This window comes from Physella acuta, unplaced genomic scaffold, assembly GCF_028476545.2.
Source record: "Physella acuta isolate Inbredline_101_S28 unplaced genomic scaffold, ASM2847654v3 ptg001431l, whole genome shotgun sequence".
In the NCBI taxonomy this organism is placed as follows: Eukaryota; Metazoa; Mollusca; class Gastropoda; family Physidae; genus Physella; species Physella acuta.
In genome coordinates, this window is record NW_026732946.1 from 49392 (window position 1) to 62340 (window position 12949).

At 33.2% G+C, this 12949-nt stretch overlaps 1 protein-coding gene across 1 annotated transcript; it reads left to right on the forward strand.

Annotated features, from left to right (window-relative positions):
• The first annotated feature begins 2693 nt into the window (after positions 1–2693).
• On the forward strand, positions 2694–12636 carry LOC131927696 (rab GDP dissociation inhibitor beta). Its single transcript, XM_059283462.1, has 11 exons — positions 2694–2843; positions 3979–4086; positions 4261–4357; positions 4472–4606; positions 4997–5192; positions 5372–5503; positions 5856–6024; positions 6316–6418; positions 8218–8362; positions 9465–9519; positions 9859–12636. Exons 1-11 carry the CDS (start codon positions 2799–2801, stop codon positions 10000–10002), a joined length of 1329 nt encoding a protein of 442 aa, XP_059139445.1. The 5' UTR covers positions 2694–2798; the 3' UTR covers positions 10003–12636.
• The last annotated feature ends 313 nt before the right edge of the window (positions 12637–12949 follow it).

A 12949-nucleotide genomic window follows, 5' to 3' on the forward strand; every position in this document is an offset into this window, starting at 1 on the left:
ATACTGTTATAAAATAAAATGCGCTTAAATTTTATATAAAAATCGAATTAATACGTCTAGAAAATGTATCGATTTTTATAATTACAACATCTAGGGGGGCCTAGGATAGGATGTTACTACATACATTATGCCTTAACTGCAGAACAATAATAATGGACCTACTTATTTTAAGTAATGATGGTGATCATAACCTATAAACTCGAAACACCGGTATTTCAAAAGAGTAATTTTCTGACGTCTAATCTGTATAAAATTATTTCAATAACTTTCTAGAAGTTATTTGAATTAAAACCTGGGTTTAAACCGCGAACTATTTTTATATGAGTCTCCCGATTATTTTTTACCGTAAATAACCATTAATCCGTTAACGCAAAAGGTAACTACCGCGCTTATGGTTTTCTTGTTTCAAAAATCAATAGAGTGTAAGCCAACTAAAAGTATAAATAGGCCTAATTAGTAAACATGATGTATTTCGGAGGGGGGGGGGGGGATTTTTTTAGACAAGAAAGTTAAAGGGGCGTATAAGCATAGGCACACCTAGCCTATATAAAATAAATAGATCTGGGCCTAGTTAAGTAATAGAACTTTGCCATCAGCGTATCATGCAGCACTATTCAGAAGTTGAAACTGTCATTTACTGAAATTAGACTTATAAATGCGTCAAGTTAGTTTGACTATGTGCTTAAAAACAGTTTAAAAGAAATTTAAAATTAGATCTAAATCATCATTTTATTATGGTAATCATTCACAGTTTAAAATTTGAATATGGTTTAAATTTTAATAACTTGAAGCAAGTCTATTTTTAAATACGGCCTACAGTGATACAGTTCCATTTGATATATGATTGGAAATTTGAATTGTAGCATAAGGCGAAATCAATTTTATAAGATTACAAATGTTTTTGACAATCCAACGTCGTTTTTGACAGTGTAGTCCATACATCGGGGGGGGGGGGAGGATGTTTTTTCAGAGATCTTTCTCCGGTGGGGGGTGGAGGGCGGGAGGGGCACTTGAAACTTTTGGACAAGGGGCACATTTTGTTGACACTGGTTAAAGTATAGCATACATTTTCAAAATATGTTTTATTTCGCTTGGGGGGGGGGGGGTGGTAGGGTGCACACCCCGGACCGGAAGAGGAGTGCGGTAAAAGTCGTCAAAAAAGTCAATTAATTTAAGGACGACCGCTTAATTAACCAATTGTGCTAGATACTAAATACACCAGAAAAGCGGAGTTTGCAAAAAAAAAATTGAAAAATTGCTCCTTTCTTTTTAATTAACACAAGGAACTATCTATTTATAACAAAAGGTCGACATCCAAAAGGCCGGGAAGACAAAAGCCCGACAGGAAATAAGGCTGATATATAAAAGGCAAACATCAAAAAGGTCAATTTGACATAAGGCCGACATATACATAAAACCAACATAGAAAATGCCGACTGGACATTAAGCCGACAAGTTTTATTAACCAAAAAATTCCAATAAAATTAATGTTTAGCACCTAGTTCACAGTGATGTCTTTGATGACATAGAGGTCGTCCATAAATGACGTCACACTCACAGGGGGAGGGGGGGGGGGGTCCGTAATTTTGTGACGGTGTATGACGAGGGGGGAGGGGAGTTCAGATGGTGCGACGTCACACTTTTGCGTTATAAAAAAGCAATGTTAGAAAACAAATTTTATACGTTATTTCGCGTTTTAGGAAACTGTTCATAGGAAGTGATTAAAATCCTCTATTTTGACAGAGTTCAGACAAGATTTTGGAAAAATATCGATCTTTAAGGGATCATCCATAAATGACGTCACGCTTTTTTGACGATTTTTGCCCCCCCCCCCCTCCCCTCCGTCACCCATCGTCAGAAAAAGCCAGACACCCCCCCCCCTAAAAATGACGTCACACCTCAGCCTACACCCCCTCCTCAAAATTGCAGTTGAATATTTCTTAAAACATCGATATTTTCCAAAATCGTGTCTGAACTCTCTCTGACTTTTTGTGACGATGTGTGAGGAGGGAAGGGAGGGGAGGTAAAAATCGTCAAAAAAGCGTGACGTCATTTATGGATGACCCCCCATATCAGCCCTTATCACCATGCTCATGTCAGATGTTGAAGACAGTACCGACCCATATTTTGCAATCTTATGATGTTTATCTCTTGTGTTTAAGTCACTCTCGCCATCCTGTGTGGATTGGACCCAACTGTTTACCGTATAATTTATAATGATAGCAACTAGCTTTGTCTCTTGAACGTTACGCCTTGTTGCATGTAGACGGTGACTTCGTTCTTTGATAGTTGTATATATATAGAGGGGAGCTATGCAGATACCTATATTTTGCGATATTTAAATTTGTACCTTTGTTGGCCTTATGATTTGTCGGAATTTCGGGTGTCATCCTTTTTGTGTCGGCCTCATAGATCTAGTCTGTCCGCGTTATGCCTGGAAGAAACTCTGAACAGTGTCCAGTTTTAGGCGATTGAGTAAAAAGAAACGATTACTGCTAGATCTAGGTCTACATTGTTGTCGAATATATTAAAAAATATAATTTAACTAAATTATACATGCAAGAAGATAAGCATTTTTGTGCAATGTTTAAGTGGAACAGTTGTATGAAAAAGTTGCTAAGCAGTTTCTGTTTACATACAAATAAATGGTTTATGTCGGTAGTTTGTGTAAGTCTAGTGTATTAATACGCGTAGAGGAAGTGGACATGTTGATAGTGCCCGGTGTAAGCATCATCAGTGGGTGTAACTGAGTGTCTAGTTTAGTCTTCACTTCCTAGGAAATAAAATAAAAATTAGAAATGGATGATACTTATGATGTTATCGTCATGGGCACAGGGCTCAAGGTAATCTGTTGTAAATAAAAACGTTAAAATATCCAAGAGTAGATTAATGGTTCAACAATTTATTGATTTCTAACCCCGAAGTTTCAGCCAGATCAGAAGTACCGTGAAATCGAGATCTCATCTCTGATTCATCGAAATCGAAAAGGGTCATGAATTTGGATTAATCCAAGATTCGAGATCAATCTAGATCTAGAATCAAGATACTTTGAAACATCTGCATGGGTATTGGGGATTACTTGTCATAGTACTAAATAGATCTAGAAACCAAGATCTAGATCTATTTTATAAAAAGAAAGGGTTAGGGCCTAACTTAGTGTTGGAAGTTAGTAAATACTAAAATGGCTGAGACAGAGAGTGAGACACTTCTTATCTTTTTTATTTCACAATTAGGATGGTTGAGAATACTGATGTCCTATAATAGACTCATCTGAAAATAGGCGTGTTAGGTTGTTAGTAGTATTGTAACCTCGACTAATTTTATGGTTCGAAATTAGGGTTAGGGGTATACCGGGTTAGGTTAGGCATGTGGTAGGACTGAGGTTAGGGATAGGGATAACATTTAACATAAGGCCCTAAGATTAGCATTGATATTAGCAAACCAAGTGTGTATTACTATCTACTAAGTTAACTACCAGTAACCTAACACCGCTTTTTAAAAATGGTTATATTATCACTTATCAGACACTGGTTTAAAAATCCCCCCGATGAGATTTAAATCCACTATCACTGACTATCAGTAACCAACTAAAACTAGATTTTTACTCGAGACTATATCAGCTTAGCACTAAGTTAGACTTGTTCTAGATCTATTATTCACTAGTAGTAGAGTACAGGACAGATCTAGATTTATACAGCAATACCTAATACTCTGCTTTTAAAGACTAATGGCTATATTCAAAATTGTTTCAATTTAAAGAAAAAAATGTAGGCCTATAAAAAACATAGATCTAAGTCATTTTTTTTGTTGCATCACATTTTTACATCTGTGGTGTTAACTCTTTTTTTGAAAAACATTCTTTTGTTTCCCAAGTTATTGGCCTTTCTGTTACTACCACCACATTTTTTACCACTTATTCTTTAGCAGTGTGGTTTATGGTAAGTAAGAGTTAAGTATTTTAATTTATGATCATTTCAGGAATGCATTCTTAGTGGTATGTTATCTGTGTCTGGGAAAAAAGTTTTACATCTAGACAGGAACGCATATTATGGCGGTGAAAGTGCTTCCTTGACTCCTCTTGACCAGGTAAACTATGCTATTAATTTATGAATAGGGGTCAGCGAGGTTGGGCAGGTAAAGCTCTTTAAAAGTTTTACATTTCTTTAACTATAAAATGTTATTCTAAATACCATTCAACTATAGCTGAACATTAATACAGGTAAAACGTGGCAAATTAATGTATTTAAACTGTTTTCAAAGGTTTATCAACATTTTGGCAAGCCTGTTGTTGGTGACAAATATGGCAGAGGACGAGACTGGAATGTTGATCTTATCCCAAAATTTCTCATGGCTAATGGTAAGGAAGTTTTGGTGCCAGTTAGAGTTCTCTAATAGTAAGTTAGTTCTTGTTAGAGCTCATCTGTAATGTGCTTGTAAGGAGTTAACATGGCTAAATTTTGTGTTTCTGCAGGTCAACTTGTTAAACTGCTAATTCACACTGGTGTCACACGCTACTTGGAGTTCAAATCTGTTGATGGTAGTTATGTGTATAAAGGTGGGAAAATTTACAAGGTTCCAGCTGATGAAAAAGAAGCCCTTGCATCATGTAAGACATTAAAATTGAAACTTAAACTGAATTAAAAAATATACGTATGACAATTATCTTCACAATATATATAAATAAATAATTAGGTTCCATACTTAATACTTCCTATAGTTATACAATTCTTTCTTATTTGAAGCAAATCTTTTCAAGAATAACTTTGATTTTGCTGTTGGAAGTATTATACTACTTACGAGCTGTTAGTTTCTTGTTCAATTACTTTCATAAATTCATTTTTTTAACAGTGAATATTTTTATAACTAATCACATGAATTGAAAGGGTGATAGAATGAATTACCATTTGTTATTTTTTAAACTTCTATTTCAAACATTTTGAAATGAATTAGTATATTTTTCTGTAAAAATATTTCACAAGCCTACTTGTTTTCACAGCTCTGATGGGAATTTTTGAAAAACGTCGCTTCAAAAACTTCCTCCAGTTTGTTCAAGACTACGATGCTGAAGACCCTAAGACATGGAAAGGGGTGGAACCTAACATGGTTTCTAAACAAGTTTATGAAAAATTTGGTCTTGATGCAAACACTCAAGATTTCACTGGACATGCTTTAGCTCTTTTTAGAAATGATAAGTAAGTTGAGGTTTTTAATTTTATTTTGGTAGAACTAGTATGTTTATTTACATTATTTAAGTAAATTTTTAAAAATGTAAATTACATGTTAATTGTTCTTAAGAAAAATATTTATTTTCCTTTTTAATCATCAGATTTAACATTAAAATGATTCATTACACGTTGTTTGTCTTTTGTAGATACATGATGGAGCCATGTGCCCAGTTGATTAAAAAGTGTCGTCTCTACAGTGATTCCTTAGCCAGATATGGCAAATCTCCTTACTTGTATCCTCTATATGGTTTAGGTGAACTTCCACAAGGCTTTGCTAGGTTAGTCACACCAACATTTGTTGTAGGAAAAATGCTGTATCTAAATTTTATCAAAATTAAAAATGAATACTTAAACTTGGATAATCTATACATCATTGTTCAACAGTTTCAAATTAATGAAATTAGTTAATGTTGTTTAAAGCTAGTTATAAAAAAAAGAAATAAGAAAAAAAAAGCTGAAAGTGATCTAAAATTGTGAAAGTATTCTATTTGGTCTACATGTTTAACTTAAAAGTGTATGTGTGTTAAATAGTGGTTCTATTCTTTAGCAATTGCTTTATTTTTCTAATACTATTTTAATTGTTTTACTATAACTTAAACATATGATAGACATTTCCCTACCATTTTGTAGGTTGAGTGCAATTTATGGTGGTACTTACATGTTGGACAAACCAGTTGACAAAATAGTCATGGAGGATGGCCATGTGGTGGGTGTGTCTGATGGTAAAGACACTGCCAAATGTAGTATTGTAGTTTGTGATCCAACCTATGCCCCAGATCACTGCAAGAAAGTAGGACAGGTGAGTAGACTGACTAAAAACTGAATGGTTTCTTGAGAAAATTCTAAAGTGGCTTACTTCATTCCATAAAAACAAAAAAAAATTAACATGTCAAAATTACATTACATCTTTTAACAAAGTGACTTCAATGTTTTTATGAAATCAAGTGGTTACGCTTCCGTGCTTTTGAGTTGCTATGGAAATTTCTAGTCATTATAAATGTCAGCCATTATTTTTAAAGTTTATTTTTAAATAAGTGATAAGACAAGTGGCAAGGGAATTATAACAAGATTCTATATTTCCATAACTAAGGTTGTTCGTGCAATCTGCATCCTAAATCATCCAATTGAAAATACCAAGGATGGACAGTCAGTTCAAATCATCATTCCCCAAAACCAGGTCAACAGGAACGATGGTAAGTGTTTAACCTGAACATGTGCTTTGAAAATAATCTTTTGAAGGAACAGATGTAAACTCTTGTTCCAACTGCTTCCTGAAATTATCCTCAATTAAATTTGTGAGATTTTTTGTGTGTTTATGATAATTTGTCAGGTTTTTGGTAATGTGTTTTTGCTTTTCTGTTCAGTTTAAGTTTCTATATGTCAGTTTGAGTTCCAATTTTTGGATTTAAAAACTCTTTGTGGGTTTTTTATTTTGAATAAATTAGCTGTCCTTCAATCGACAGTAGTAGAACATGACAATACATCTCGGCATTAAAATTTGTTTGAAGCGTTTTGTTGGCATTGTGCAACTTGTGTGTGTCTCAAACAGAAAAAGCAATAAAGTCTCACACAAGTTCAGTAAACAAAAGCAAGTTCCTATCATTTAGCTACATTACTTAGGCTTTTCTGTCACTCCTTCAGCCTCCATCTCCTATGGCTAAGTTTGAAACTCACATTGTAAGTTAAATCCAGTGTTCACAGCTTTGTTAGATAACATCAAAGCTGCCACATGTTGCAAGTGTGCAAGTGCAAGTCTTTATTAAAATTCAGTCACCCCTAACTTTATGTATGCTCTTTTTATTTTTGCATTTTTCATTAAACTGGGATTGCAAAGATTTCATCTAGTGCTGTTTTTTTTTCTCCTTGCTGTCAACACTTTTATAAAATCTCTTGTGTCTAAACACAAAGTCCTTTTATTTTTATTATGACTGATCACTTTCTTATGTGATGCCAAAATTGACTTGATCAGCCCATTTTGGAGAGATTTCATGTGTTGTCTAACACTAGACAGGAATTTTTTTTTATTTCTTACACTCCTTGTTACTAACAGTTGGGTGCATCTGATGTACAATTTTTAAAAAATTCTGTTTCTACTTTCCTGTCGCCAATGAGTCTACTACTGCCTCCTACTGATGTTGACTTAGTTGGTCAAGCTATGTTAACTCTTAGAGGAAGAAACATTACAGATAGACCTAGGGTAATTTTCAAATTTCCTAAGGACTATAGGGATTTTTTAAAAAGAAATAATTCAAAATATATTATAATCACCAATAAATAAAGTGGTATTAATCTCAGATAAACTTTTAAAATATTTGTAAATGACATTAAGGTTTGGGACAGCACTTCCAGTGGAATTAGGCTATGGCAGTGTAGGTGAGTTTGTGCCAAAATTAGCAAGTGGTTTGAGGAAAATAATGCGGGGAAAAGTATTAAGAATATACTGCTTTATAAAATAATTTAATTCTTAATGTTTTTGAGAAACCAGAAATTGAGCCAAGTCTCACTTCTTGTTAGTGGACTTCTCTTTAAAAGTTTATAGAATTTAAGATTGACTGAAAATGCAGATCGTAATAGCAGTCATAAAGAATTTTTTATTTAAAATTCATCATACTTTTCTATTAAAGCAGACAGGATCAAATTACAAATATCTCTTTGAAAATTGACTCAAAAGTGGTTCATGAAACAAGGGAGAGTGTATACATATGTTTATTGTTTGTATATAGTGTTATCCATATGGTATGCTGTTATTATTCTCCATTGTGTTTTTGTGGCTAGTAATTCATATAATAAATTTTAAATTTTTGCTCATGTTTTATGCATTTTATATAAGGCAGGAGAGTTTTTTGTTTCCTCTGGGAATCCAGGATTTTGAAATTAACTTTTGTGTAGAAACCCTGTATGGCCACTCATGAGATTGTTTATTCAACAGATCTGCATATATATATATTGACTTAAATGTAATAAATTAAATATGTGCATGTTTTCTCACCAGATATATATGTGTGTATGGTGTCAGCTGCCCACAATGTTTGTGCCAAAAACTACTACCTGGCCATTGTAGCCACAACAGTGGAGACTAACAACCCTGAGGCAGAGCTTCAGCCAGGCCTGGACCTCTTGGGAGCAATAGAAGAAAAGTAAAGGATTCTTTTGTCTTTCTCTCTTTATTTAGAGAACTTTACTGAAACATTTTCCACACAATTACTATGCACTTATATCGTTGCGATGCGTTGCATGATGCAAAAGGCCAACATCTGTTAGTATTGGTATCATTCTTTTAAATTTTCTTCTAAGGGGGAAAGATGACCAAGTTATAAAATTGTCTTCAGTAATTAGAACTAGCCTAATTTTAAAAGTGTACAAAGAAAAAATAAACCAGCCTGAGAGGTTTGTGAGGTTATGACTTGGAGTGCTCGAAAAAATATATTTGAAAATATAAATTAATTACAGCTTTAAAAGTGGGTGGGTGGAGCTAGTTCGATCAATTTAATGGAATTTTTAAGAAATTTTTTTATTATTGGACTTAAAAGTTTGATAAATATAAATACTTTTATTAAACTGTGTTGGTTTTTAAAAAGTACAAGTAACTGATAAAACATTTATAGTTGGGGGTCGGCGTGGTCGAGTCGGTAAAGCTCATGGTTGCTAAACCGAAAAGTCTCGAGTTCGAACCCTCGGGCAGATGAGGCTCGTTAGCTGGGGACAGCCACTCGTCTAGGAGAGACAACTCCAAAATTAAACAACTGCTGCCTTGTAGTTTGTTCTTGGTTGGACAAAGGCTATGGAAGCAAATCCAAAAAGAAAAGCAGGCTGAAATCGGAGTCAATGGCCTCAATGGCGCATAACCAGTTGACACGTAACGCTTAATTGTGTTGAAGGCGTGGTCAAGTCGGCAAAAAGCTCATGGTTGATAAATTCGAACAAAGTCTCGATTTCAAACCCACTGGCAGATAAATCTCGATCCCCTTCAGCACTAATAATTAAGAACGAAGAAGAAGAAAGAAGATTTATAGTTGTATTTCATCCTTAAAATGTCCAGTTCTGCTATGTACAGCGTGTGGAATCTTAGCTTTATTAAAGCGTAAAATTTAGAGAAAAAAATGAATGTGTACAAGTTTTAGTAACAAGCTATTATAACTTGTAATAAAGTTTCACACTTTAAATGCATGTTTCCTGCATGCTTATTATTTTCTTATGTTTTCCAAGAGATTCAAATGATTTGTTTTACTTGTTTAACAGATTTGTTAGTGTTGTTGACCTATTAGAGCCTAAAGATGATGGCAAAGAGAACAAGGTGAGACAACAATTTGTGTACTAATCTAGTGTGTGGAAAAATTTTAAGACAGGAGTTATAACATTTTGAAAGTTGTCTGTAATCTTTTATAGTTTGATCATGGTAGTAGAATAGTTGTAATAATTGCTGGAAACTAAACCTTATACTTACCTTTCTGTATATTTTATTTTGGTCACTTTTTACATAACAATGTACCTAGTCAGAAAAATTTGTGCCAGCTCCAAGAATTTAAATTGCTTAGTCATTACTTTGCTGAATAGCTACTACTAGTTATCAAGAAAATAAAGAAAAATAATTAAGTTTAAGTTAAATAAGTTTAAATTTGTTTTCCATTTTCAGATATTCATCTCCAAATCCTACGATGCCACAACTCATTTTGAAACCACTTGTGATGATGTGCTGGATATTTTCAAGCGCATTACCGGAGAGGACTTTGATTTCTCCAAAGTGAAGCACACAGATGTGGAAGCTGTTGGAGAATAAACACACAAGTATTAGGCCTCTGGCAGCCTCAGTTTGTCTTGTCCTAGTCTCTACTGGCTTCAGTTCTTTTTCAAAAAAAATATATGGGTTAAATTTTTTTTTTTTTTGCTTGTCTGACCAACAGCCGCACTTGAATTTTTAAACTAGATAACTATGTGTCAAAGCTGCCAGTGCTCAAAATATTCTGTTATACAAGCCATCTGATAATATTTTTTTTCTTTCCCAAATCTTACTTGTGATTTTGACGAACTAAAAGGTTAATTATTAAAAGTGTATTACATTGATAGCTGCATGAGATCACAGCTGTCTTGAACCTACCTGAGTTTATAAGAATTTTTTTTTTGCTTGCTGTCACCATGTTGAATTTACTACACTTTACCCTTGAGGTTGCTTTGTTTCATATAATTGTCAGAACTTTTTAAATAACTTTCCAGTGTAGTTGGTGTAGTCATTGTTTAACTATAGCATATATAATTCTTCCCACCAAGCTTGGTGTATGCATTCTCTTTTTATTCACAGCAAAACCATTTTTTTTTAAAAAGCAATTTTGAAAAAAAAAATTTAAATGAACCTGGCACTGTAGTACAGCTTCATTTAATATGATGTATATTTAATGTCCAGTTTATTTTCTGGGTTAACTTTTTTTTTTTTTTTTCTGGATAATCAGTTGTGCATGGAAAAAGGTTGAAGAAACAAATACTTCATATTTTTTTGGTGTGAAATGAACCATTTTGTTTCCTCTATGTCAGTAATGTAATTTTTTATCTGTTGTTTGTTAGTGAAGTCTTTATAAACAAATGTTTCTTTGTTTAAATTTGGGATACATTGGTTTGAAATTTTGTTGCAATGGTTATAACCATAAAATGCTTTTGAGACTTACTTGTTTGGGGTGTAAAATTTGTCATGATGTTCAATATATAAGTAGGTATCATGGATATTTTTGCACAAAATCAACTTAGTTAACACATGTTTTGGATGTACTTTATTCAAATCCTTAGGATTATGTGTTAGCTTTAAATAGGATCTACCTGAAGTTATCTTGAAAAGGGAGATGAATTAATATTGTGATACAAAAATATTTTATAATTAGTGCCAGTGGTCCCAGTGCCCATTTTTTTTTCTTGTATGGTCCCCTATAATGTGCATTTAAATATACATTTTAAAATATTACTAAAATATTTACTTACCCGTTTCATGTAATAAAATTTTCCTCTTAAATATTCCTGGAGTTGTGGATGAAAAAGTGACTCTGTGAAATCGTATTCAAAGAATAGTTTTAGGTCGGCCATCCGCTACTTTTCTTTTGTCATTGTCGTCAACATGAGTAGAGTGAGCCCATCCGCGCACACACACACCAGCTAGATCTCACCTGCTGAGTTTGTTAGTGTACTTGTGATTGTTGATGTAACTATCTGTGGTACAACAGCATTCCTTCGCCAACATGACCACATCTGCCTGGCACCAGCACCAGCAGTTTGCTTGTATTCATCCATCTTGGTGAACGGGTAGGATCACTTTTGGGTTGTTTAAAAAACATAGAACTTATGCTTTGGTGTTCAGCTTTTAATGTCTACTCTCTATCATTTATACCAAGTAACGAAGAAAACAACTTACATGTCAGACTAGTATTACAACTATTCATCACTGAGAATTTTGTATTTCAACCAGACAAGTGTGAATGTCTTTCATTAATTTAGTTATAAACTCTACTTTGGTTTTTTTTCTTCTTCATGAAATGTGTTTTTTTTTATTTTTCTCCTTTGTATATTTAAAGTGTTCACCAAATTTGTAGCTCATTTTTCAGCATGGTCATTGGAATATGAACAAAATCCACACAAAGTATTTTCTACTTTGTGTACAGTTTTTAAATAAATACTTTTTTTTGTGAGTTCCTTTCAGTGTCCATTTTAAATATCTGTGCTTAGAAGCTATGGTGGTTGTTTATTCTTGTTAGTATTGTTCATGGGCAATTTTCCTTTTTTTAAAAGTGTAATTTTGTAGATACAAGCTACAGGTAACTGTTTCTGTTGGTACTGTGATTAGAGCTGGGAGGATAATTAACATGTTATTAAGTTATTATTTAAAGTGATGTGTAATTAGACGGAAATATTCAAGCATAGTGTCAAGAAAGTGGAAACATCTTTGATGTTGTCAACCTTGTATCATATTTCGCATGAAGTTGGGTTTTCTTTCTGTCTGAAGTCAAGGTGATACAACATTCTTTTTTATTTTGTTTAGTTTGAATGTTCAAGTTTATGTGCAGTCTATACATAATCTAAATTGATATTTATGTTGTATTCTGATATCAATTTTTTTAGGATTTGCCACTATTACTTGTTCAAAACAAAAAAATGACCAAATTCTCTTTTGTGAAAGGAACTGTAACTTGTAAAAAGATTTTTAGTCTTACAATTTTTTCCGATTGTCTCCCTTAGTACCGCAACAAAGGTTTAGCATTGTAAAACTGCTTTCTCTAGGTGATCATGTCAACAGTGGTAATGCTTATTGTTTTAGATCATTGAGGACTTTTTCTTTTACCTGCTTGTGTAAGTTTTTATTTGATATTTGTCTGTTGTTTTATTTAATGACACATGAAAACATTTTGTCAGCTATTCAATAAATTTTGTTCATATATTTTAGTCTTTGTTTTATTACATTGCCACTTAAATTATCTAATTTTTTTTTGCAATATTTCACCCCCACTACCCATTGTCACACATTCACATCTTCACAAAAAGTCAGAACCATCCTCTACATAACTGAAATTTCTGTTCTTTTAAAATATGACTAATCTCTATTTAAAAAGCCTACGTACATTGTAAAGATTGTTTATTTTTTACAAAAAAAGTTATTTAAAAAAAGCGAGCTAGGCTACCTGCAAAAATTCAGTTAAAAAAACTTCAAACTCGCTTGAATGTGACATCACTTTCTTAACCCTGTTCTAATT

Excerpts from the sequence above, each read along its gene's own strand:
- LOC131927696 (XM_059283462.1), top strand. The coding sequence starts at position 2,799 with ATGGATGATACTTATGATGTTATCGTCATGGGCACAGGGCTCAAG. Across the intron at positions 5,193-5,371 it reads GCTCTTTTTAGAAATGATAA|ATACATGATGGAGCCATGTG; the intron begins GTAAGTTGAGGT and ends TGTCTTTTGTAG. Across the intron at positions 8,363-9,464 it reads TTGGGAGCAATAGAAGAAAA|ATTTGTTAGTGTTGTTGACC; the intron begins GTAAAGGATTCT and ends CTTGTTTAACAG.